Below are 26,557 nucleotides of genomic sequence, written 5' to 3'. Positions count from 1 at the left end.
TCTTTAGGTAGATATATTCCTAAGTATTTTATTCTTTTTGTTGCAATGGTGAATGGTATTGTTTCCTTAATTTCTCTTTCTGTTTTCTCATTATTGGAGTATAGGAATGCAAGGGATTTCTGTGTGTTAATTTTATATCCTGCAACTTTACTATATACTTGATCAAGTCTAGTAATTTTCTAGTAGAGTCTTTAGGGTTTTCTATGTAGAGGATCATGTCATCTGCAAACAGTGAGAGTTTTACTTCTTCTTTTCCTATCTGTATTCCTTTTATTTCTTTTTCAGCTCTGATTGCTGTGGCCAAAACTTCCAAAACTATGTTGAATAGTAGTGGTGAGAGTGGGCATCCTTGCCTTGTTCCTGACTTTAGGGGAAATGCTTTCAATTTTTCACCATTGAGGATAATGTTTGCTGTGGGTTTGTCATATATAGCTTTTATTATGTTGAGATATGTTCCTTCTATTCCTGCTTTCTGGAGGGTTTTTATCATAAATGGATGTTGAATTTTGTCAAAGGCTTTTTCTGCATCTATTGAGATAACCATATGGTTTTTTTCTTTCAATTTGTTAATGTGGTGTATTACATTGATTGATTTGCGGATGTTAAAAAAACCTTGCATTCCTGGGATAAAGCCCACTTGGTCATGATGTATGATCTTTTTAATATGATGTTGGATTCTGTTTGCTAGAATTTTATTAAGGATTTTTGCATCTATGTTCATCAGTGATATTGGCCTGTAGTTTTCCTTTTTTGTGACATCTTTGTCTGGTTTTGGAATTAGGGTGATGGTGGCCTCGTAGAATGAGTTTGGAAGTTTACCATCTTCTGCAATTTTCTGGAAGAGTTTGAGTAGGATAGGTGTTAGCTCTTCTCTAAATTTTTGGTAGAATTCTGCTGTGAAGCCGTCTGGTCCTGGGCTTTTGTTTGCTGGAAGATTTCTGATTACAGTTTCGATTTTCGTGCTTGTGATGGGTCTGTTAAGATCTTCTATTTCTTCCTGGTTCAGTTTTGGAAAGTTATACTTTTCTAAGAATTTGTCCATTTCTTCCAAGTTGTCCATTTTATTGGCATAGAGCTGTTGGTAGTAGTCTCTTATGATCCTTTGTATTTCTGTGGAGTCTGTTGTGATCTCTCCATTTTCATTTCTAATTTTGTTGATCTGATTCTTCTCCCGTTGTTTCTTGATGAGTCTGGCTAATGGCTTGTCAATTTTGTTTATCTTCTCGAAAAACCAGCTTTTAGTTTTGTTGATTTTTGCTATGGTCTCTTTTGTTTCTTTTGCATTTATTTCTGCCCTAATTTTTAAGATTTCTTTCCTTCTACTGACCCTGGGGTTTTTCATTTCTTCCTTCTCTAGTTGCTTTAGGTGTAGAGTTAGTTTATTTATTTGATTTTTTTCTTGTTTCTTGAGGTACGCCTGTATTGCTATGAACCTTCCCCTTAGTATTGCTTTTACAGTGTCCCATAGGTTTTGGGTTGTTGTGTTTTCATTTTCATTCGTTTCTATGCATAATTTGATTTCTTTTTTGATTTCTTCTGTGATTTGTTGGTTATTCAGAAGCGTGTTGTTTAGCCTCCATATGTTGGAATTTTTAATAGTTTTTTTCCTGTAATTGAGGTCTAATCTTACTGCATTGTGGTCAGAGAAGATGGCTGGGATGATTTCAATTTTTTTGAATTTACCAAGGCTAGATTTATGGCCCAGGATGTGATCTATCCTGGAGAAAGTTCCATGTGCACTTGAGAAAAAGGTAAAATTGATTGTTTTGGGGTGGAAAGTCCTGTAAATATCAATTAAATCTAATTTGTCTATTGTATCATTTAAAGTTTGTGTTTCCTTGTTAATTTTCTGTTTAGTTGATCTATCCATATGCGTGAGTGGAGTATTAAAGTCTCCCACTATTATTGTGTTATTGTTAATTTCCCCTTTCATACTTGTTAGTATTTGCCTTATATATTGTGGTGCTCCTATGTTGGGTGCATATATATTTATGATTGTTACGTCTTCTTCTTGGATTGAACCTTTGATCTTTATGTAGTGTCCTTCTTTGTCCCTTTTCACATCCTTTATTTTAAAGTCTATTTTATCTGAAATGAGTATTGCGACTCCTGCTTTCTTTTGGTCTCCGTTTGCATGAAATATGTTTTTCCATCCCTTCACTTTCAGCCTGTGTGTGTCCCTAGTTTTGAGGTGGGTCTCTTGTAGACAGCATATATAGGGGTCTTGTTTTTGTATCCATTCAGCAAGCCTTTGTCTTTTGGTTGGGGCATTCAACCCATTTACATTTAAGGTAATTATTGATAAGTATGATCCCATTGCCATTTACTTTGTTGTTTTGAGTTCGTGTTGAAACATCCTTTCTGTGTTTCCTGTTTAGAGAAGATCCTTTAGCATTTGTTGGAGAGCTGGTTTGGTGGTGCTGAATTCCCTCAGCTCTTGCTTGTCTGTAAAGCTTTTGAATTCTCCTTCATATCTGAACGAGATCCTTGCTGGGTACAGTAATCTGGGTTGTAGATTATTCTCTTTCATTACTTTAAGTATGTCCTGCCATTCCCTTCTAGCCTGAAGGGTTTCTATTGAAAGATCAGCTGTTATCCTTATGGGGATCCCCTTGTGTGTTATTTGTTGTTTTTCCCTTGCTGCTTTTAATATTTGTTCTTTGTGTTTGATCTTCGTTAATTTGATTAATATGTGTCTTGGGGTGTTTCGCCTTGGGTTTATCCTGTTTGGAACTCTCTGGGTTTCTTGGACTTCTGTGACTATTTCTTTCCTCATTTTAGGGAAATTTTCAACTATTATCTCCTCGAGTATTTTTTCATGGCCTTTCCTTTTATCTTCTTCTTCTGGGACTCCTATGATTCGAATGTTGGGGCGTTTCATATTGTCCCAGAGGTCCCGGAGGTTTTCCTCATTTCTTTTGATTCTTTTTTCTTTTTTCCTCTCTGCTTCGTTTATTTCCATCATTCTATCTTCTACCTCACTTATCCTATCTTCTGCCTCCGTTATTCTACTGTTGGTTCCCTCCAGAGTGTCTTTTATCTCCTTTATTTCATTATTCATTCTATATTGACTCCTTTTTATTTCTTCTAAGTCCTTGATAAACATTTCTTGCATCTTCTCAATCTTTGTCTCCAGGCTATTTATCTGTAACTCCATTTTGCTTTCAAGATTTTGGATCATTTTTATTATCATTATTCTAAATTCTTTTTCAGATAGATTCCCTATCTCCTCCTCTTTTGTTTGGCTTTGTGGGCATTTCTCATTTTCCTTTACTTGCTGAGTATATCTCTGCCTTTTCATCTTGTTTAGATTGCTGTGTTAGGCGTGGCCCTTCTGTATTCTGGTAGTATGAAGTTCCTCTTTATTGTGGAGGTTTCTCACTGCGGTTGGGGTTGGACAGGTGGCTTGTCAAGGCTTCCTGGTTGGGGGAGCTTGTGTCGGTGTTCTGGTGGGTGGAGCTGGATTTCTGCTCTTTAGAGTGCAATGGAGTGACCAGTATTAATTTTTGAGATGTCTATGAATTTGGTGTGCCTCTGGGCAGCCTGTATATTGATGCTCAGGTCTATGTTCCTGCGTTGCTGGAGAATTTGCGTGGTATGTCTTGCTCTGGAACTTATTGGCTCTTGGGTGGAGCTTGGTTTCAGTGTATATATGGAGGCTATTGGATGGTCTCTTATTAATTAATGTTTCCCCTGGCTTTCAGTCTTATTCTTGCAGTAGCCTCTAGACTTCTCCTTCCATATAGCCTCAATAATAAAACTTTTAGGTTAATGGTGAAAAGATTCTCCACAGTGAGGGATACCCAGAAAGGTTCACTGAGTTACATGGAGAGATGAGGTTGGCGGGGGGGTTTGGGGTGACCAGGAGGGGAAGAGGGGAATTCAAATGTGGAGAGAGCAATCTAGCCAGTAAGCACTTCCCTCTGTGCTTTCCACAGTTTGGAACCCTCAGAGTGGTTCACAGAGATACATAGAGAGGGGGGAGGAAGGTAATAGAGGTGAGCATGAGTAGAAAGGGAGGAATCAAGAGGGGAGAGAGAGATCTGGGCAGTATCCTGTTCCTGAAGTGTTCTCTGGTACCCAGAACACCCTCAGAGATTCACAGAATTGGGTTGAGAAGAGAAGGAGGAGGGTGGGAGATAGAGGTTCCCTGGGGGAGAAGAAAGAGCATCAATAGGGGGAGAGAGTGATCAGGCCAGTGATCACACTCCTGAGTAAAAATGGGTCCTAAAGATTGGGTTCTTAAATGTACAAAATTGATATCAAATATGTAAAACAAAGATTAAAAACCTAGAGTAGAGGTTAGACTCTTATAAAACTTACAATATAAAAAAAAAAGAAAAAAGGAAACAGTGTAAAAAGAAAAAAAAACAGTGAAACAGTAAAAAAAATAAAACAGGAAAAAAAACATTAAAAAAAGAAAACACAAAAGGTATAAGATATATGTATGTAGTTTGCTTCAAAAATAGGGTGTTTTTTTTTTTTGCAAGTTAATAGTGGGTTATGAAAATGAAATTTAAAGGTGTAATAGAGAACTTGAAGAAAAAGGAAAGAAGAGAAAAAAAATTTTTTTTTAATTAAAAAAAAAAAATAATAATAATAGTAAAAAAATATATATATCCCGGACTTTCTCTGGAGCTGTTGTGAGCAGTGTGGGATCTGCTCAGTTTCAGATAGATCCTTATTCCTGCTTATACTTTTCAAGATCTATAGGTCCTTTTCAATGCAGTCGGTATTAACTACAGGGATTTTAATCTGTTTGCCTGTCCCTTCCAAAGCGCTTCCCTCTGTTTATTTGGCTTCTGTTTGGAGATCTCTTCAGTATCTAATTTCCGCCCTGCAACAAAGTGGTGGAGGTGATCTCTTTATGTTCGCTTGTTCAATCGAGCTGTGGGGAGGAAGGAACACTGCAAATCTGGCGTGTGTGTGGCAAGCTCGCAGTGTCTCGGCCGCACTGGGTTCGCCCCCGCTCACGGCGTGTGTGCTTTCCCCGTCTACCCTGCTCAGGCTTCAGGTTACTCTGCCGGGGAGCGGGCCCTGAGCTGCGTGCACTTCCCAGGTCTAAGCCGCTCAGGTTCAGGCTCCCGGTTACTCCACAAAGGCGCAGACTCGGTTTCGCCCGCGGCTTGTGCCGTTCCCGGTCGGAGCTGCCCCGGCGGCCAGGAGTTTGGCGAGCGCGCTCTCCCCTGTTGGGGCAGTGCGGCTTATCACCTCCCTGGTCCCCGCCTCGGTTTACGGGCGCGCCCGGCTCCGGTGTGCTTTGTGTCGGTTCTGGGGAGCTGGTCTCTGGCTGCGACCCTCCCGGCGGCTGTCGACCCTCCGGGATCTCAGGCAGTCTTTGCTTAGAAACTGGGAGCCTGTTTGCAGTTTGGTAGGGGGTGCCCTCTCTGGAGCCGAGTTTGCCCCTTTCCGGCTCTGGCGGGCCCCGCCTGCCCGCTGTGTCCGGCGGGGGATGGGGCGGTCCGCAGCCGGCTAGCTCTCCTCTGGTATCGCTCAGTCCTTTGTTCTGTGAGCGGGCCGGCAGTGCCTTAGAGTTGGGCTTTTCGCGGGATAGTTCTCTCTCTCTGGCTGTCCCACAGTTTAGGTTACTATCTCACGTTAGCTCCCTCAGATTGCCCTCGGGGCACTCGGGCCCGGTCCTTACCCTAGGCAGTGCCGCCCGCTCCTCTCCGTTCAGCCCCCACTTGCTGGTGGCGGATGATGCGAGCGTCTGGGGTTCTTTGCTGGGAGTTGCTTTAGGCACGTAATCTGTGGATTTTATTTATTTTTTCCTCCCAGTTACGTTGCCCTCCGAGATAAGAAATCTTCCCCCACACCCGCCGGTGGGAGGGTTTCCTGGTGCTTGGAAATTCCTCCTCTTTTACGACTCCCTCCCCAGGACGGGTCTCCGTCCCTAGCTCTTTTGTCTCTCTTTTTATCTTTTATAATTTCTCCTACCTGCTTTTGAAGATAATGCGCTGTCTTTGTGGAAGCCTGACATCCTCTGCCAGCCTTCAGAAGTCGTTTTGTGAAGTTTGGTCAGCGTTCAGATGTTCTTTCGATAAATTTGTGGAGGAGAGAGTGGTCTCCCCGTCCTATTCCTCCGCCATCTTCTCAAAACCTGATCATAGACTTTTTTATTTTGTTGAAACATTAATAGAGTCTCAGACTGAACTTTTAAAATAAAACAGGGCTGGGAAGCTCACACCAAAGGCTTATCGCAGATTTTGCCTAAAAAATCGAGGTGAATTCTTTCCTTGTTAAGGTCTCAAAAGTTCCTTGAGATTTTTGCACCTGTTAGTGAGATAACCTTCTTAGCTCATTTGATAAACTTACTGGAAACCTAAGAGTTTTAAATTTCTGGAGGAGTCAGATAGAAAATATAATTGTTTTGTTTATAACGTATGATTTTACCAAATTATTTTCATAATTAGTTTGAGAGGAAGGTTTCCCTACTCCTGGAAAACACAAGATTCAAACCTGTAATTTTTCAGATAGAAACCATAAAAGTTATAAGCATATTTGCTGGTTCATTCAGTCTTTTGTTAACTTTTGTTGAAGTCATCAGGTTTTCCATTAGAATACCAGGACATATCAGAATGTTAAGAACACCATATAATTTTTAGGATATCTGTATTAGTAATTTTACCATATATTATAACATGAGCAGATTTATTACTCATTTGATAATCTTTTTCATGTAATTTAACCAACCAAACAAACAGTTTAATATCTCTCTTTGGGATGTTTCAGGGGCCCTCTGAAGCACCCCAAAGTTAGCTAGAGGTCAAAAGAACTTTAAAAGAATTCGATTTAGGAAGTTTTATTGAAAAGATCAATTAAAAGGGTTTAGAACATTTGATATGATTTAGTCAATGTTGATGGGTGTATCATTTAGCTTGTTGATATGTCACAATATCAAGGCTCAAGGTCTAGTGAAAGTCAGCTCTGCCATCTTGGACCTAGTTGGCTCTAACCAGTTTTCTTATGGCTGTGTCATTCCTAACAAAATCTTTTCATCTAACTAATTGTAATCCAATTTTAGAAAATCCTGATCATGCATAACTCTTTTTAGTATTTTTTATACCCTTTTTTTTTGAAAGCACACTTACTACTTTTTTTTTTTTAGCAACCAAGAACTAACTTTTATATTAGCATTTTATAGATTGGTGAGCATAAATACCAGTGATAATTTCTAAAACCCTTGTTTTCTTAAAACATTTTAGGATGGCACCAAACATTATTCATTTATAGTCTCAAATCTCTTTAGTTTTTTGTAAAAGGAAATCAGTGTTTAATAGTAAATGTTTCAAAATCTTATTTTATTTGGAAATGACCTAACTATTTAATAGGTTTCCAACACTTCGTTTAGCACAACCCTTAGAAATTCAAGTTACGCCAATCTGGAGAGACTATTTTAGACAGATATTTTTAAAGCATAATTATTTTTAATAGAGCTTATCTAAAAGCTCATATCTCATTTACATTTTTTTTTTAGAAGTTTCTTCACTCGAGGTAATTTCCTTGCTGACAAACTTGTAACAGATATGATAATATTTAACTTATTGAAAATATTCTATTTAATGTTAATTACTCTAAGACATGTCTTTATTAGATAGGTCAACAAACAAACATTAATATCAGGTATTTAATACTGAATATTTCCCAGTTCACATGAACCTGGAATTTATTGTTTAATTTAGAATTATTTGATGTGTAAGTGCTTACTTTTCTTTAAGCCAATTGAATAGAGCTCATTTACAAATTAACCTCAAAAATATTACCCAAGAGACAAAGACAAACCAAGACCTATTTAGACAGACACAGTGCAAGATCTAGCTTCATTTTCTAAGTTTACTCATGAATTAGATATTACAATATAAAATTTACTAGTTTATAAAAAAAAGTTGGAATAAATAAAAATTTTAAAGGCTTTTTCCCATTTTTTCTCAGTGTCAGGAGTTAGAGATGGTCTAGATAAGTGTTCCTGAGAGCCTTGGTCTCAAGGCACAGGGAAAGAAAATCAAGTTCTAACAAAATGGCTGCAGGTCTAAACCAAATGGTGGCCAGACAAAGCAAAATGGCCATCAAAAATCACAACACAGAACACAGAGTTAAAACACACACATATAAACCTGGCAGTCCTCATCAGACACTCCCTTAAATACATGAATACAGTCTCTCAGAAAACCTCCTATAGACACAGAATTTCAGATCTAAGTACTAACAGAGTAAACGAAAATATCTCAGGTCTTCAAAGATTTCAACGGGGAGGAAAGGAAGGCAGGTTGAAAGGAGAAGGGGGAGGAGATGGTAGAGGAGGGCAAAAGGGGTGGCCTTACAGACGTCTCCTGCCACCTGCAGATACCCAGGCGTTATGGGACTTTACCCTGGGCCTCCAGAGAAGGGAGGACTGGAACTCGGCCCCACCAGAATTCCAGTTCTTTGCCAAGAGGGGGTGATCAGTCTCCAATCCTCAGCTCAGGCTGAGGCCATTCGACCAGACTCCTGCGTCCAGGACCGGGGGACTAGAAAAAAGGGGAAGGATAGAAAGGGTTAAGGAGAGGAAAGAGAGAAGGGGAGAGAGGTCAATAAAGTCTCTTGTTCCTTACCGGTCAGGGCACTCTGGCCAGTTGTCCGCGTCAGGAGGAGACCAGGGACAAAAAGGTGCCAGTTGCGGCCGCTGGGTCTGCTCCATTGGCAGGCAAGCTGGCCTCTGAGTACCCTGAGTGGTCAGGATGTCAGTCTCAGCGAAGAAGAGTCTCCACCAGAGTCACCATTTGTTCCAGGAAGGGGGACCCCTTCCAGGGCCCAAAACTGGGCTCTTGTCTAACACTCAAAAATGAATTGTCTGAGGAGACACATGTGCTGACAAAGCAAGAGATTTTATTGGGAAAGGGCACCCGGGTGGAGAGCAGTAGGGTAAGGGAACCCAAGAGAACAGCTCTGCCACGTGGCTCACAGTCTTGGGTTTTATGGTGATGGGATTAGTTTCCGGGTGGTCTTTGGCCAATCATTCTAATTCAGAGTTTTTTCCTGGTGGCGCACGCATCGCTCAGCCAAGATGGATGCTAGCAAGAGGGATTCTGGGAAGTGGACGGACACGCGGTGTCTCCTTTTGACCTTTCCGGAACTGTTCCGGTTGGCGGTGGCTTATTAGTTCCCGATTCTTTAACAGGATCTCCTATCATAAAACAACTCATGAGAATGGTTACTATGGTGCCTGACCAGGGTGGGCGGTTTCAATCAGTGTGCTTCCCCTAACAGCTTCACTAAAGTCTTTAGTGAGAGTGCATGGGTGTAACCGAAAGTGGGGTACATCTGTTGGTCCCTCAAAAGACAGTGAAGAGGCCAGGTTGGTGGAAAGGAAACTGCTTTATTTTGGATATTGGCAGATTGGCTGGGTGGATGGGGTGGGTGGGGGGAAGGAAAAAACAAAGTTTGAGGATTTTATGTGGACTAATGAGGGGCCATGAACTAAGGGCTTTTGTATCTGAGGATGCCACCCTGCGACCTGCCACCCCCTAAAAGGGGAAGATGTTTCCAATTACATGATTGTGTTTTAAAGTACCATGACTATGTTTCTTTCAAGGGTCTTCCATAACCTCTTGTTGCCACAGGTTTACTGCAAGTGGAGATGGCAGGGAGGACTCAGATGGTTTTCTTAAATGAAAATGTGACCATCGTTTGCAAGATCCTTGGTTTCTCACACCTGGACATCAACATTATGGGTATCAGCTGGTTTCAGAAGACTGGAACGTCTGAAACTGACACCAAACTGTTTGAGTATTTTGGAAATCACAGAGAGGCATCCCAACGTGGAGCCAGCGTGTCTGTAGTGAATATGCAGAAGGGAGATGCCTCATTGCAACTGCCTGGTGTCCGGCTGGAGGATGCAGGGGAGTACCGCTGTGAGCTGGTGGTTACTCCTCAGAAGGCACAGGGGACTGTCTGGCTGGAGGTTGTAGGTGAGTGCCTGAGGGCAGTGCCCTGTGGTTCCCATGGTGATGGGACTTGTGGTGGAGATGTGGATGGGCTGAGTGGAGCAGAGGTTTAGAGCATGGGCCTAGGGGTCAAATAGACATAGGTTTGAGTCCAGGACTTCCATGGACTTCTTAACAACTTTGGTCAAGTTTTTAATCGTGCTGAAACTCTAAACACATGTAATAGTATTTTTTTCTGAGAGAATAGATTGTAGGGAAGTGGCTATGAAAAATGCAGGTAAGATAGCTGTTGTACAGCTGTTGTACAGCACAGGGAGCTCAGCTCGGTGTTCTGAGATGCCCTAGAAGGGTGGAATGGGGGTAGGGTGAAGGGGTTCAAGAGGGAGGGAATACATGCATACATAGAGCTGATTCACGCTGTTATACAGCAGAAATTAACACAACATTGTAAAGCAATTATACTCCAATTAAAAATTTTTTTTAAATGCAGGTAAAATGCTTAGAATAGAGCATGGTTCATTTTAAGTATCAGTATCACGCAGCTGCCATTCACCACTAGACATACCAGGGAAATTATCTAATTACTGTGGCTATCTTTTACTGATACTTAAAATGGACCAAGCTCTATTCTAAGCATTTTACCTGCATTCAAAGATGGGCTCAATAAAGGACAGAAATGGTATGAACCTGACAGAAGCAGAAGATATTAAGAAGAGATGGCAAGAATACACAGAAGAACTGTACAAAAAGATCTTCACGACCCAGATAATCACAATGGTGTGATCACTCATCTAGAGCCAGACATCCTGGAATGTGAAGTCAAGTGGGCCTTAGGAAGCATCACTATGAACAAAGCTAGTGGAGGTGATGGAATTCCAGTTGAGCTACTTCAAATCCTAAAAGATGATGCTGCGGAAGTGCTGCACTCAAATATGCCAGCAAATTTGGAAAACTCAGCAGTGGCCAAAGGACTGGAAAAGGTCAGTTTTCATTCCAATCCCAAAGAAAGGCAATGCCAAAGAATGCTCAAACTACCGCACAATTGCACTCATCTCACACGCTAGTAAAGTACTGCTCAGAATTCTCCAAGCCAGGCTTCAGCAATACGTGAACTGTGAACTTTCAGACATTCAAGCTGGTTTTAGAAAAGGCAGAGGAACCAAAGATCAAATTGCCAACATCCACTGGATCATCGAAAAAGCAAGAGAGTTCCAGAAAAACATCTATTTCTGCTTTATTGACTATGCCAAAGCCTTTGACTGCGTGGATCACAAGAAACTGGAAAATTCTTCAAGAGATGGGAATACCAGACCACCTGACCTGCCTCTTGAGAAACCTGTATGCAGGTCAGGAAGCAACAGTTAGATCTGGACATGGAACAACAGACTGGTTCCAAATAGGAAAAGGAGTCCGTCAAGGCTGTATATTGTCACCCTGCTTATTTAACTTCTATACAGAGTACATCATGAGAAATGCTGGGCTGGATGAAACACAAGCTGGAATCAAGATTGCCAGGAGAAATATCAATAACCTCAGATATGCAGATGACACCACCCTTATGGCAGAAAGTGAAGAAGAACTAAAGAGCCTCTTGATGAAAGTGAAAGAGGAGAATGAAAAAGTTGGCTTAAAGCTCAACATTCAGAAAACTAAGATCATGGCATCCGATCCCATCACTTCATGAAAAATAGATGTGGAAACAGTGGCTGACTTTATTTTTTGGGACTCCAAAATCACTGCAGATGGTGACTGCAACCATGAAATTAAAAGACGCTTACTCCTTGGAAGGAAAGTTATGACCGACCTAGATAGCATATTGAAAAGCAGAGACATTGCTTTGCCAACAAAGGTCCGTCTAGTCAAGGCTATGGTTTTTCCAGTGGTCATGTATGGATGTGAGAGTTGGACTGTGAAGAAAGCTGAGCACTGAAGAATTGATGCTTTTGAACTGTGGTGTTGGAGAAGACTCTTGAGAGTCCCTTGGACTGCAAGGAGATCCAACCAGTCCATCGTAAAGGAGATCATTCCTGGGTATTCATTGGAAGGAGTGATGTTGAAGCTGAAACTCTAATACTTTGGCCACCTTATGTGAAGAGCTGATTCATTTGAAAAGGCCCTGATGCTGGGAAAGATTGAGGGCAGGAGGAGATGGGGTCTACAGAGGATGAGATGGTTGGATGGCATCACTGACTCAATGGACATGAGTTTGGGTAGGCTCCGGGAGTTGGTGATGGACAGGGAGGCCTGGCGTGCTGCAATTCATGGGGTCAAAAAGAGTTGGACACGACTGAGCATCTAAACTGAACTGAACTGGTATGTCTGTAGTTAGCCTTCATTGAAGAGATACCTCCGAAAGGTAGCTGGAGAAGGAGAGAGATTGCACTCTGGTTCTATGGATCTGAATCCTATTCTGTCTGACTTTGCTGCTTCGAAACTAAGTGATTGGTCAGCCATTTAATATCTTTGCCTGTGAATTTTCCCACTCAAAAAGAAGTGACAAGTCTTACCTGCCTCATGGTGTTCTGAGGATTATGTTACATCATGTATGTAAATGCTTGGCCAGTGCTGTTGTAAGGCAGGTGCTCAGTCAAGATTTACAACAGCAACATTCTTCCCTAAACACCTTTTTGAGCTCCTCTTTCTGCTATTATAAGTAGGTTGGATTTCCTGCGGATGGGCTTGGGGCTGCCATAACAAAACACTACTGACCGGGTGGCTTATACAACAGAAATTAATTTTCACACAATTCTGGAATCTAGAAGTCAGAGATCAAGGTGGCAGCAGGGTTGGTTTCTTCTGAGGCCTCTTTCTTTGGCTTGTAGGTGGCTGTCTTTTTCCTGTGCTTGTGCATCCTAATCTCCTTCTATACAGATATGAGTCAGGTTAGGGCTCAACCTAATGATCTCTTTTAACTTACCAACAACCTCACTAAAAACCCTATCTCTCAGCTTTTGCTTGTCTTAAAGCTTTTGATTTCTCCTACATATTTGAATGAGATCCTTGCTGGGTATAGTAATCTGGGTTGTAGGTTTTTCTCTTTCATCACTTTAAATATGTCCTGCCATTCCCTTCTGGCCTGAAGAGTTTCTATTGAAAGATCAGCTGTTATCCTTATGGGAATCCCCTTGTGTGCTATTTGTTGCTTTTCCCTTGCTGCGTTTAATTTGCTCTTTGTGGTTGATCTTCATTAATTTGATTACTGTGTGTCTTGGGGTGTTTCGCCTTGGGTTTATCCTGTTTGTAACTCTCTGGGTTTCCTGGAGTTGGGTGGCTATTTCCTTCCCCATTTTAGGGAAGTTTTCAAATATTATCTCCTCAAGTATTTTCTTGTGGCCTTTCCTTTTATCTTCTTCTTCTGGAACTCCTATGATTCGAATGTTGGGGCATTTAATATTGTCCCAGAGTCTCTGAGGTTGTCCTCATTTCTTTTAATTCTTTTTTCCTCTCTGCTTCATTTATTTTCACCATTCTATCTTTCACCTCACTTATCCTGTCTTCTGCCTCAGTTATTCTACTGTTGGTTCCCTCCAGAGTGCTTTTGATCTCAGTTATTGCATTATTCATTATTGATTGACTCTTTTTTATTTCTTCTAGGTCCTTGTTAAACATTTCTTGCATCCTCTCAATCCTTTCCAGACTATTTATCTGTAACTCCATTTTGTTTTTGAGATTTTGGATCATTTTTACTATCACTATTCTGAATTCTTTTTCAGGTAGACTGCCTATCTCCTCCTCTTTTGCTTGGTTTGGTGGGCATTTATCATGTTCATTTACCTGCTGAATATTTCTCTGCCTTTTCATCTTGTTTAGGTTGCTGTGTTTGGGGTGGCCGTTCTGTGTGCTGCAAGTTTGTGGTTCCTCTTTATTGTGGAGGTTCCTCCCTGAGGGCAGGGTTGGATGAGTGGCTTGTCAAGGTTTCCTGGTTAGGGAAGCTTGCGTCAGTGTTCTGGTGTGTGGAGCTGGATCTCTTCTCTCTGGAGTACAGTGAAGTGTCCAGTAGTGAGTTTTGAGGGATCTGTGGGTTTGGTGTGACTTTTGGCCGCCTGTATATTAATGCTCAGGGTTATGTTCCTGCGTTGCTGGAGAATTAGTGTGGTATGTCTTCCTCTGAAACTTGTCAGCTCTTGGGTGGAGCTTGGTTTCAGTGTAGGTTATGGAAGCTTTTGGATGAGCTCTTCTCAATTAATGTTCCGTGGAGTCAGGAGTTTTCTGGTGTTCTCAAGTTTTGGATTTAAACCTCCTGCCTCTGGCTTTCAGTCTTATTCTTACGGTAGCCTCAAGACTTCTCCATCCATACAGCACTGATGATAAAACATCTAGGTTAATGGTGAGAAGATTCTCCACAGTGAGGGACACCCAGAGAAGTTCACAGAGTTGCATGGAGAAGAGAAGAGGGAGGAGGGAGATAGAGATGACCAGGAGGAGAAGAGGGGGAGTCAAAAGGAGAGAGAGCAGTCTAGCCAGTAATCAGTTCCCTAAGTGTTCTCCACAGCCCAGAACACCCAAAGAGATTCACAGAGTTAAGTAGAGAAGAGAAGGGGGAAGGAGGAGATAGAGGTGACCTGGGGGAGAAAAAGGAGAGTCAAAAGGGAAGAGAGCCATCAAGCCAGTAATCACACTCCTAAGTAAAAATGGATACTGAAGATTAGATTCTTAAAGGTACAGAATTGATAACAAATACCAAAAAGCAAAGATTCAAAATCTAGAGTAGAGGTTAGACTCTCAAAGATACAATATTAAAAATACAAAACAAAATCACAAAAATTATAAAAAATATATGTATGAAATTTGCTTTAAAATAGGGTCTTTTTTCTCAAGGTAATGGTAGATTATAAAACTGAAAATTAAAGGAGTAATTAAGAACTTAAAAATAAAAAAATTAAAAAATGATAATAGTAAAATATATCTAGGAATTTCTCTGGAGCTGTTGAGGGCAGTGTGGGGTCACTTCGGTTTCAGATAGTTCCTTATTCCAGCTTATACTTCTTCTCAAGGTCTATAGGCCCCTTCCAATGCTTAGTCAGTGCTAAGTGTAGGGTTTTAATCTGTTGCACCTGTCACTTCCAAAGCAGTTCCGTCTTCTTTGTTTATTTTGAATTCCTCTGTTTGCAATTCTCTTCATTGTCTAATTTCTGCCCTGACACAAAGGGGCGAAAGTAGTCACTTATTTAGGCTTACTTGTTCAGTTGTGCTGTGGGGAGGAAAGAACACTGCAAACAAATATCACTGAGGTGTGTGGGGAGTGCTCACAGTGGCTGGTCCACATTGGGTTTGCCCCAGCTCACGGTGCGTGTGCTTATATGATCCAGCAATCCCACTGCTGGGCATGCACACTGAGGAAACCAGAATTGAAAGAGACACGTGTACCCCAATGTTCATCACAGCACTGTTTACAATAGCTAGGACATGGAAACAACCTAGATGTCCATCGACAGACAAATGGATAAGAAAGCTGTGGTACATATACACAATGGAATATTCAGTTCAGTTGCTCAGTCGTGTCTGACTCTTTGTGATCCCATGAACTGCAGCACGCCAGGCCTCCCTGTCTATCACCAATTCCCGGAGTCCACCCAAACCCATGTCCATCGAGTCGATGATGCCATCCAACCATCTTATCCTCTGTCGTCCCCTTCTCCTCCTGCCCTCATTCTTTCCCAGCATCAGGGTCTTTTCAAATGAATCAGCTCTTCACATCAGGTGGCCAAAGTATTGGAGTTTCAGCTTCAACATCAGTCCTTCCAATGAACACCCAGGACTGATCTCCTTTAGGATGGACTGGTTGGGTCTCCTTGCAGTCCAAGGGACTCTCAAGAGTCTTCTCCAACACCACAGTTCAAAAGCATCAATTCTTCGGTGCTCAGCTTTCTTTATGGTCCAACTCTAACATCCCTACATGACCACTGGAAAAACCATAGCTTTGACTAGACAGACCTTTTTTGGCAAAGTAATGTCTCTGCTTTTTAATATGCTGTCTAGGTTGGTCATAACTTTCCTTCCAAGGAGTAAGTGTCTTTTAATTTCATTGCTGCAATCACCATCTGCAGTGATTTTGGAGCCCAGAAAAATAAAGTAGCCACTGTTTGCACTGTTTGCTCATCTATCTGCCATGAAGTGATGGGACCGGATGCCATGATCTTAGCTTTCTGAATGTTGAGCTTTAAGCCAAATTTTTCACTCTCCTCTTTCACTTTCATCAAGAGGCTCTTTAGTTCTTCTTCACTTTCTGCCATAAGGGTGGTGTCATCTGCATATCTGAGGTTATTGATATTTCTCCCGGCAATCTTGATTCCAGCTTGTGCTTCCTCCAGCCCAGCATTATTCAGTTATTAAAAAGAATGCATTTGACTCAGTTCTAATGAGGTGGATGAAACTGGAGCCTACTATACAGAACGAAGTAAGTCAGAAAGAAAAACACCAATACAGTATATTAACGCATATATATGGAATTTAGAAAGATGGTAACGATGACCCTATATGCGAAACAGCAAAAGAGACACAGATGTAAAGAACAGTCTTTTGGACTCTGTGGGAGAAGGCAAGGGTGGGATGATTTGAGAGAATAGCATTGAAACATGTATGTTACCATACGTGAAATAGATCGCCAGTCCAGGTTCGATGCATGAGATAGGGTGCTCAGGGCTGGTGCACTGGGATGACCCTGAGGAATGGGATGGGGAGGGATGTGAGGGGGTTCAGGATGGGGAACACATGTACACCCATGGCTGATTCATGTGAATGTATGGCAAAAACCACTACAATGTTGTAAAGTAATTAGCCTCCAATTAAAATAAATTAATTAAAAAAAAATCTCTAAATATAGTCACAGTCTGAGGGACTAGGTTTAGGACTTCAACATATGAATTTGAGAGGGGGTACAATTCAGTATAACTGGGGGGCAGTGTCTGTGAGCTCTTCACAACTGCACTGAAGACTTGGAATGTTTCATACATATCAATTTTGGAGGTGGGGATGTATATTAGAATTCCTCTGCAATTGATAGCCTAAAATAAAAGTTTTTTTTTTTTCAAAAATTAAATAAATAGACTTTATTTTTTTAGAAGAGATTTAGATTTATGGAGAAATTGCAAAGATAGTACAGAGTTCCCATATTACTCTTGCCTCTACACCCCACTTTCCCTATTAACATCTTGCATTTATGCTATATTTTTATAATTAATGAACCAATATTGATACATTATTATTTATTAAAGTTAATAGTTTATTCACTTGTAGCTCAGTCTGTAAGAATCTGCCTGCAGTTTCATCCACCTCATTAGAACTGAGTCAAATGCATTCTTTTTGATCCCTGGGTCAGGAAGATCCCCCGGAGAAGGAAATGGCAACCCACTCCAGTATCCTTGCCTTGAAAATCTCATGGACACAGGAGCCTGGTGGGCTGCAGTCCATGGGGTTGCGAAGAGTAGGGCACGACTGAGTGACTAACACTTACTTACATAGTTTATTCAGATTTCCTTAGTTTTTTCCTCCTGATAATTTTTTTTTGCTCTGAAGGCTACTTTTTTCAAAAATAGTTTTATTTATGTATTTGTTTTTGGCTGTGCTGGGTCTTCATCGCTCCATGGGCTTTTCTCTAGCTGTGGCAAATAGGGGTTGCTTCTCGTTGCGGTGGCCTCTCATTGTGGAGTGTGGGCTCTAGGGCACATGTGCTTAATCATTATTTAAAAGTCTCTATCTGATAATTCCAAAATCTGTGTCATACCAGAGTTTGGGTCTGATGCTTGCTTTGTCTTTTCATACTTTTTGGCATGCCTTGTAACTTTTTGTTGAAAACCAGATATTACATATCAGATAATAGGAACTGAGGTGAATATGCTTTTGGTATGAGAATCTGTGTTTCTTTGGCTAGGAGTTGGACTGTATTTAATGTTAATGCTGTACCTATAGGTGCCAGAGGCTTCAATTACTTCTGGTGTCTTCCCCCGCTGCCTTGTTTTCTTTGAGTTTCCTCATGAACTCCTTCTGAAATAGAGCCTGTGTTTAACAGCTCTCTCAGTTGTAATCTACTGTTATCATTCTGGAACTCTGTTGATGTGGTGATAAGGTGTCATAGAGGGGAAGCTGTTTATAATTTTCTGATTAAATCTCATTCTTTGAGTTGCCTGAGCCCCCAGACTGTCTCACCTTCACAAATGTTTCTAGTTGAGACAGGAAGGCTAGAGGGGGCTGGAGTTGGCTAAACATCACTATCCCAGGTCAGATAAGACTTTGGCAAATTCTTTTCCCTTGAGAGCATCTTTTATTGTGGAGAATGCACTGGGTATATATATTTAATTTTTATTTGTTTAATTACTTAGTTTTGACTGCTCTGGGTCTTTGTTGCTGTGCATGGGCTTTCCCTAGTTGCAGCAAGTAGGCACTACTGTCAGGCTATGGTGTGTGGGCTTCTCATTACAGTGACTTCTCTTGTTGCAGAGCACAGGCACTAGGGTGCACAGGCTTCAGTAGGTGTGGTGCATGGGCTTAGTTGCTCTGTAGCATGTGGAATCTTCCCAGACCAGGGATCAAGCCCGTGTCCCCTACATTGGCAGGTGCATTCTTAACCTCTGGACCACCAGGGAGTCCTGGGTATATTTTGAAATAGTTACGTTTCTTCTCTTCCCTGCTCAAAAGAGGAGGGGATTTTTCTTGGATCTTCACAGTGAGAGCCTGGTGGGATTCTTGGAGGTACAACTCATGAAAGTGTGTGGCCCCCTCTAAGGCTGGGGCTCTAGGAGTTTTTTACTCTCAATCTAGTCCACACTCATCCTTTAGCAATTTGTCAGAGTTAGTGCTTACGTATGTCAACCAGTTCTAGTAATTTCTGCTTAAGGTTTTATGATCTTGGCTGTGATTCTCTCAATCTGCCTGTCTCCGTTGTTTACAGGGTGGTGGTTTGCCCTGTCACCTCAATACTCTGATGAATCTAAGGAAAGCTGTAGATTTCCAGTTTGTTCAGCTCAGCTTTCTTTCCTCTTCCAAGGACAGAAATGATGACTTTCAAGATCTTTACATGTGAGAGGGGAAGCCAGAGGTCAGCAATGCTTTTAATAAGGTGGCTTATTTTCCTTTCACAAAAATGTAGCCAACCCAGGGCAGATATGGCAGTGCTCTGATCATCTGGGATGCAGGATCCTTTTATCTTGTCGCTTTGCTGTCCTCAACCTGCATTTCCACCTTGTGTTTAGAAATGGCTTCTCTGTCCCCAGCCATGACATACTATTCCAGCCATTCTGTAGAAAGAAGGAAGTGGAGGGGGAGAGACACTGTTCTTTTCTTTAAGATATCCTTGTTATTTCAGGATACTTCTCAGAAGTTGCTGTCACTACTTCTGATTGATTACAATCAAACTTTCGGACCTTTAGTTCGGACCCAGCTGCAGAGGAGGGTGGGAGAAGTAGCTTTAACTTGGAGGTGTCATGGAAGAATGGACACTGGTAGCAATTAGCAGTCTCTGCCCACATCAGTGTTTATTCCAAGGGTTTTCTCAGATTCCCAAAGGTATCTATGACACAGAGGGGCTTAAGAAACTCTGCTTTATGAAACTGCCTGAGATTCGGAGTTACAGCATATCAGTACCCCACTGGCACTGGGACCAACGTACCCAGAACAGTTAGTCTAAGCAGAATACCATTCAGTTTACTTCGCTTTCCTGAAGGTTTGCCATGGGTCTGATGTTGAGCTGATAATAAGCAAATCCCTACCTGCCCTCAAAGAATGATTTCTCTTCCCTGGCAGCTCGGCCAGTCAGCAGCTTGTCTGAACAAGTCATGGTGAAAGATAACAAGGACAAACATATTCTGTGTACATCAAGTGGGTTCTACCCAGAGCATATTAACATCACATGGAAAAAGTGGACCCAGAACGATTCCCAGTTCCGGGAGTTTTCTGAGAACATCACCACTGACCACACAGTCAAGAATGAGGATGGTACATTTAATATCACTAGCCACCTGAGGCTGAAGCCTTCTCTGGAAGACAATGGAACCATCTATCAGTGTGTGGTATGGCATGTGTCCACAAACCAGAGTTTCAACTTCTCCTTGATTCTACATCCAGGTAAGGATCTTCCTGGACATTTCCCTTACTCTTCATCTTGAGGGGAGTATCATATAAACTTTGGTTATATAGGGAAGGGGAGAAAGATTGGTCTGACTTAACTCAGCCCCAGAGTCAGCAGTCCAGATTAGGTCCCTAAGCCAGGACAGATGGTCTAACAGGTAGACAGATGGTCTAATAGGTGACCTGGCTTCTATGGTCATGGCTCTGGTCCTAGGTGGGGATGACCCTGTTGGTCCAATGCATCTGCATAGAGCTGAGAGAGGTAATGAACGCAGAGGCTGACTGGTGGCCCTGAGGGATGTGGTCTGGGTGTGCCCAGATGGGGCTTGAGATGATCCTGAAGGGAGAGAGAAATTGTTCTTGGAAGTAAAGACTAGGGATTGTGTGGGTAGTGTGTGCACAGATGTGTTTAGGGTATCTCTGGAACATGGGGAATATGAAATTGAAATATGCTTTGTGTGTTTGGTATCAGGGATTTGTCTGGGCTGGGTGATATGTATATATCTTAGCCCATTGTTGTTGTTTAGTAGCTAAGTTGTATCCAACTCTTGTGACCCCAAGCACTATAACTTGCCAGGCTCTTCTGTCCATAGGATTTCCTAGGTAAGAATATAGAAGTAGGTTGGCAGGCAGATTCTTTACCATCACCAGTCACCAGGTAAGCCCTCTTAGTCCATATGGTCTTCTGTAACAAATTGCCACAGACTAGGTGGCTTATAAGGGCCTCCTCAGGTGGTGCAGTGGTAAAAAATCCGCCTGCCAATGAAGAAGATGTGGGTTCAATCCCTGGGTTGAGAAGATCCCCTGGAGAAGGAAATGGCAAACCACTTCAGTATTTTTACCTAGGAAATCCCATGGACAGAAGAGCCCGATAGGCTACAGTGCATGGGATCGCAAAGAGTCAGCCACGACCAAGTGACTGAGCATGCACATGCACGCATGCGGGTGGCTTATAAGCAACAGAACTTCATTTCTCACAGTTCTAGAAGCTGGAATCCCAAGAGTAGTGGCCAGCATGGTTGGGTGAGAGCCCTTTTGCAGGTTTCAGACTTCTCATGCTGTCCTCACAAGGTGGAAGGGGTGAGGGATCTCTCAAGGTCCTCCTTTAATAGGGCACTGATCTCACTCCTGAGTGCCCCACCCTCATGACCTAATCACCTCCCCAAAGCCCTATCTCCTAATGCTATCATACTGGGCATTAAGATTTCAGCGTTCAGATTTTGAGGGGAGAGTGACATTCAGTCATAGCAGTATACAGGTGATATAGGATAGTATAGTGGTATGGAAGTTTTAAACATGTGCACAGCATGTGCATATTGTATGTGGTGTTTGATATCGCTGTATTTCTGATAAGTGCTAAACAGGCTGTTTGATGTCTGGAGGTGTGAATGATAGGCTGGAGGAGGGCAAAGACATGTGGCAGAAGGTTGGTGGTACTGTCTCTGACAGAAGATGACATACAACCACACAGATCCTATAAGCAGTCGTGTGGTCTCTTTGGCCCCTGCCAGTAGGCTTCCTCTTAACGTTTTCTTCCTTCTTTCTGCAGAATCTGAGAAGAAAACTAACTGGTTCTATATTGGAATGGTATTAATAATCATTGGACTGATCATGCTGCTGCTGCTGCTGCTGCGTCGCTTCAGTCGTGTCCGACTCTGTGCGACCCCATAGACGCCAGCCCACCAGGCTCCACCGTCCCTGGGATTCTCCAGGCAAGAATACTGGATCCTTCTCCAGTGCATGAAAGGGAAAAGTGAAAGTGAAGTCGCTCAGTCGTGTCCGCCTCTTAGTGACCCCATGGACTGTAGCCTACCAGGCTCCTCCATCCATGGGATTTTCCAGGCAAGAGTACTGGAGTGGGGTGCTATTGCCTTCTCCGGGACTGATCATACTTTTATATTTTTTTCATAAGAAAAGATAAGGGGCTCCAAAGCAAAGTTTAGCCTTGTGTTTTGGAGTAGGCCCTCAGAGTTCAGAATTCATGGCCAGTGTATGGTGTTGGGGAGCTCTCAGGATTGATGCTGGGGTGTTCTAAGTATATTTATGATGTATGGCTTTTTTTTGATGTGTTGGGGAGGAACTGTTTCATCTGGTCTCCATGTAGTGGCCTGGGACTATGGGAAGATGTGCTGTAAAGCCCCTCTGCCTCCTCCTGATGAACCAGCTCAGTGTGAATCAAGCCTGACCTCGTTGTTCACACCAGGCTAGTGAATGATGCATGAGCTGCAGTATTGCTCTCACATATAGAGTCCATGGCTCAGAGAGGGGATTTCCTCCCCCACCATTTGCTCATATTTTGTTAATAACTAAATGGGATAACTTACCACCCAGATTATACTGGTTTAACCAGGAATTTCCAACCCTAGTGAGGGTGTTTCCAATCTAAAACATGTTTCCAAACATGTTATTCCCCTGGCCCAAATAGCAAATAAAACAACTCAAACTGTTATCAAGTCTAGTTTAAATGCGTTAGTTAAATGGTTTGGGGTAATAAAATTGACCCCAATTATTTACAGGCCTGCCAATGCATAATCTGTGCAATAGCTAGTATATCTCATTATAAATGCTTTTGGAAAAGCAGACAAATGCATTCATCAAGAAAAAAGGCTGTTTGTCTAAAGTTGGCCAACTGATTCATAGGACTTACTCTCCTGATTTAACCTCGGTCAGTAAAATGCTGGAAATGGTGCCTGCTGGAGGATGAAGAGAGAGGGTCTGTGCTCAGTGTCGTCCAACTTTTATGACACTGTGGTCTGTAGTCCACCAGGCTCCTCTGTCCGTGGAATTTTCCAAGCAAAGACACAGGAATGGGTTGCCATTTCCTTCTCCAGGGGCTCTTCCCAACCCAGAGATTGAACCCAAGTCTCCTGCATTCCAGCCAGATTTTTTCTGCTTGAGCCATTGGGGAAGCTGGAGGATGAGAGACACTGTAATCAGAGACTTCTGGAGGATAAGAGACCATTGAAGCTGGAACTGGATCAGATGACCGCTTCCCTGACACATCAACAAATCTAGCTAAGATCATCAGTGCCAACAGAACTGACTCTTGAATGCATGAGACTTATTTTTCAAAGCCACTTGAAAAATAAGGCAATAGAGTGGCTTGTTACACAGTGAAAGCTGACTGATACAGCTCTTTAGGAAGCTGGATTTTTGTTGTTGTTGTTGTTGTTTTAAAGAGTTAGAAAAACAAGTTTATTCCATTTCAGGGCAACTTTAATATGATAGACTCTTTCTTTGGCAGAGGAGGAAGACTTCACAGAAACTTAGGGTCATGAACTTGGGATCTGCTTAATTATATTATTGTACAATAAGCATGCATTAATCAGGCAACACCCATAATCAACATGAAAGAATAAAAACAGCTCTTACTACTAAAGCATTACTATTGATTTCTATAAACACCAAAATAATATCCCTTCTAGGCCCATTACGCAGGTAATAATAACCATTCACTTAATTAACACTGACTCACAGTGAAAAATTCAATCTGAGTACTTATAACATCCACATTAATATCAAGAAGCTTCATTAGAATTAATACCACAATAAATATAAAATGAATTAGTAATGACTACACCATTATTTTAAAGCATTCCTGTTTGTACTCCTGTATTTACTTTAATCATCATCACTCTAAATAGCAATTAACAAAAGCTGGACTGGGCCTATTTGTGTGGAAATAAAAAAGGCATATAACTGCTACCCAGTGCAAGTCCTGCACATTTTATTTGCATTCATGCATCAACACATTCAAGAGTATGGGCGGTTACCTTACATATTCTATATAGCATTGGGGAGAAAAATAAAACCATTCTACAATCAAGTTTCCTCACTGGTTTCAAATGTTCATTCTTTCTCAATAGCCACATTTCGATTCAAGATGTTAGCAGAGTGCCCAGCACATAGTAGGCATAAGTATTTGTTAATCATTCCTTCACCCATGTGATATATACAAAAGAGTCCAAAATGCAGTACTTGGGTACAATCTTAAAAATGACAGAATGATCTCAGTTCATTTCCAAGGCAAACCATTGACTATCACAGTAAACCTAACTCTATGCCCCAATCACTCATGCCAAAGAAGCTGAAGTTAACTGTTTCTATGAAGGCCTACAACACCTTCTAGAACTAATACCAAGAAAAGATGTTCTTTTCATCATAGTGGATTGGAATGCAAAAGTAGGAGGTCAAGAGATGCTTGAAATAATAGGCAAGTTTGGCTTTGGAGGGACTTCCCTGGTAGCTCAGCTGGTAAAGAATCCACCTGCAATGCAGGAGACCCTGGTTCAATTCCTGGGTTGGGAAGATCCACTGGAGAAGGGATAGGCTACCCACTCCAGGATTCTGACCAGGAGAATTCCATGAACAGAGGAACCTGGCAGGCCACAGTCCATGGGGTCGCAAAGAGTCGGACATGACTGAGTGACTTTCACTTCACTTCACTTGGCCTTGGAGGAAGCTGGATTTTGACCCAAAAGTGTGGTTGCCATGGGAGATGTGCTGCTGAGACCCCCTTCAAGAAAGAGCCTGCTATGAAGAAGGTACTTAGCCACCATGTTCCAACTATGGCATCTCAGGCATCTGCTGTAGTTTTCAAGCTTACCTGAAAGCTAATGCCATGCTATCCCTCACTTATCCCTTCTTCCTCCCTTCACAGATAGCGGACCTGTGTCAAAGTTTCGGTCAGAACTGTACTTATTTCCCTCTGATTTACCCTGTATTTATTTATCTTCTCTTCCCCAATAACAATGGCATAGTGAGGAAGACTGGAATTGATCAAGTGAAGTAAGAGTACATAGAAACAGGGCTGTGTAATGAATTGTGTAGTTGCATATGCACTTTGTATCACTGCTTCAATTATTGGCATCAGTGCCTTGGAGGACCTAAGGACAGGGGAAAGACAGAAGTTTACATTCCTGTACCCAAGTGTTTACACTCCTGCCTTTCACATCACTCCAGAGTGGAAATAGAGTAGGGTTTAGGTAGATGAAGAAATACATGCCCCAAGCAGGTGGACCTGGCAGAGAGGATGCCAATTGTAGGGAAAGAACAATTGGTGGTGGCAGTAGTCAGGCTCTCTCTTGTTCCACGGCCTCTCGCTCTTGCCCCATGTTTTGTAAATAATGATTATGTAAGAGCTGAGATCACTTAGAGCACTGTGCATGCATGTCACAAGGTACTTCTTGGCCACAGGCTGCTTTTGTTCTGTAAGTATATATAAGCTCCACCTGAAAAGCCCTGGAGGCTGCGTTAAGGCTACAGTATGGCTACATTAAAGTTATGTTATGGATGCTGTGCCAGTCAGGAGAGAATAAATGTGTCTGCAGTTCCTATGGCTCCTTGCGTCTTCTTCCAGCCTCTTAGTTCACGCCTCACCTACCCTGGGTTCAGCGAACCAGCACACAATGAGATACAGTGAGACACCAATAATCTAGGTTCTAATGCAACAAACCACTCTCTGGAACCCAGTTCTGACTTTTATCCCATCGTTTGGCCTTCCCCCAACTCCTTGCAAGTTGGAACAGATCTGTTGTTCTTCAAGCCTACCCTAATCTTGGGTCAGCAGCATTCATATCTTCTTCCTCCAGGTCTTCTGCATGTCTTAGTACAATAAGGTGTCTGACACTGGCCCTGGGGAGACCTCAGAGGTGAACCCAGAGATGTTTGGGGAGCCAGAGCTACTCTTTGCAGCAAGCACTCGAGGAAAGTTCTCCCTAAGAAAAGATGTTGGAGAGGAACTCAAGAGCAGGACAGACCTGAGAGGATGATACATGAGGAGAGTGGTGAGAAGCTGGCTGAGTCCGCCCCAGCAGAAAGACCAGAGGACCACCTAGGTGGGCCACGTGTGGGCTGTGTGGTGACTGGCTGGAGATGCCAAACCCAGAGGCATTAGGCCCGAGCAGTTTTCCAGAATGTCTAAGTAGGCTAGTTCCTCCAGCCTAGCAATCCAGTTTCACTACTGGAAGAGGGTGGCTTGACCTCCCTTCTCTGCTGAGCTCAGGACTGAGACCCAGGACACATGTCACAACACCTGTGTGAGTTGGAGACAGGGATGGCAGATGTGCAACGTGAGTCTGCACTGCCACCTGACGGGCTGGAGCGGGAGGAGCCTGCAAGGTAGGGACCCCAGTCCACATGAAGAAGGCAGAAGATGGAGGGTTCTTCACAGACACGAGTGGGAAAAAGTGTCAGTGAGGTCCTGTAATAGGGAAGAAGCTTTGTATTCTATTACAAGTTAACCAATAAAGGGCTGTTGCCTATAAGGTTGAATTATACATAATGGCCCATCCCTGGGAAGCCTGCCTTCCAGGTAATGAGTATTGAGCTAAAATACCTTTGTTTAGCTCAAAGGAAACATCCTGCTGCTGCTGCTGCTGCTGCTGCTAGGTCGCTTCAGTCGTGTCCAACTCTGTGCAACCCCATAGACGGCAGCCCACCAGGCTCCCCTGTCCCTGGGATTCTCCGGGCAAGAACACTGGAGTGGGTTGCCATTTCCTTCTCCAGTGCATGAAAGTGAAAAGTGAACGTGAAGTTGCTCAGTCGTTTGCAACCCTTAGCGACCCCATGGA

At 42.4% G+C, this 26,557-nt stretch overlaps 1 protein-coding gene across 1 annotated transcript in view; it reads left to right on the top strand.

The window, feature by feature from the left end:
- Positions 1-25,317, top strand: part of NCR3LG1 (natural killer cell cytotoxicity receptor 3 ligand 1) — a 31,718-nt gene extending 6,401 nt beyond the window's left edge. The window contains 6 exon segments of the mRNA XM_081541474.1: positions 9,600-9,947; positions 19,662-19,982; positions 21,535-21,630; positions 22,656-22,690; positions 22,693-22,867; positions 22,870-25,317. Coding sequence (XP_081397600.1) covers positions 9,600-9,947; positions 19,662-19,982; positions 21,535-21,630; positions 22,656-22,690; positions 22,693-22,867; positions 22,870-23,000 — 1,106 coding nt within the window. The 3' untranslated portion in view covers positions 23,001-25,317.
- Positions 25,318-26,557: the final 1,240 nt, after the last annotated feature.

The sequence above is a fragment of the Giraffa tippelskirchi genome, chromosome 11 (assembly GCF_054371585.1).
Source record: "Giraffa tippelskirchi isolate mGirTip1 chromosome 11, T2T-mGirTip1v1.2.pri, whole genome shotgun sequence".
NCBI classification, from domain to species: Eukaryota; Metazoa; Chordata; class Mammalia; order Artiodactyla; family Giraffidae; genus Giraffa; species Giraffa tippelskirchi.
This window is presented reverse-complemented; position numbering and strand designations above follow the sequence as displayed.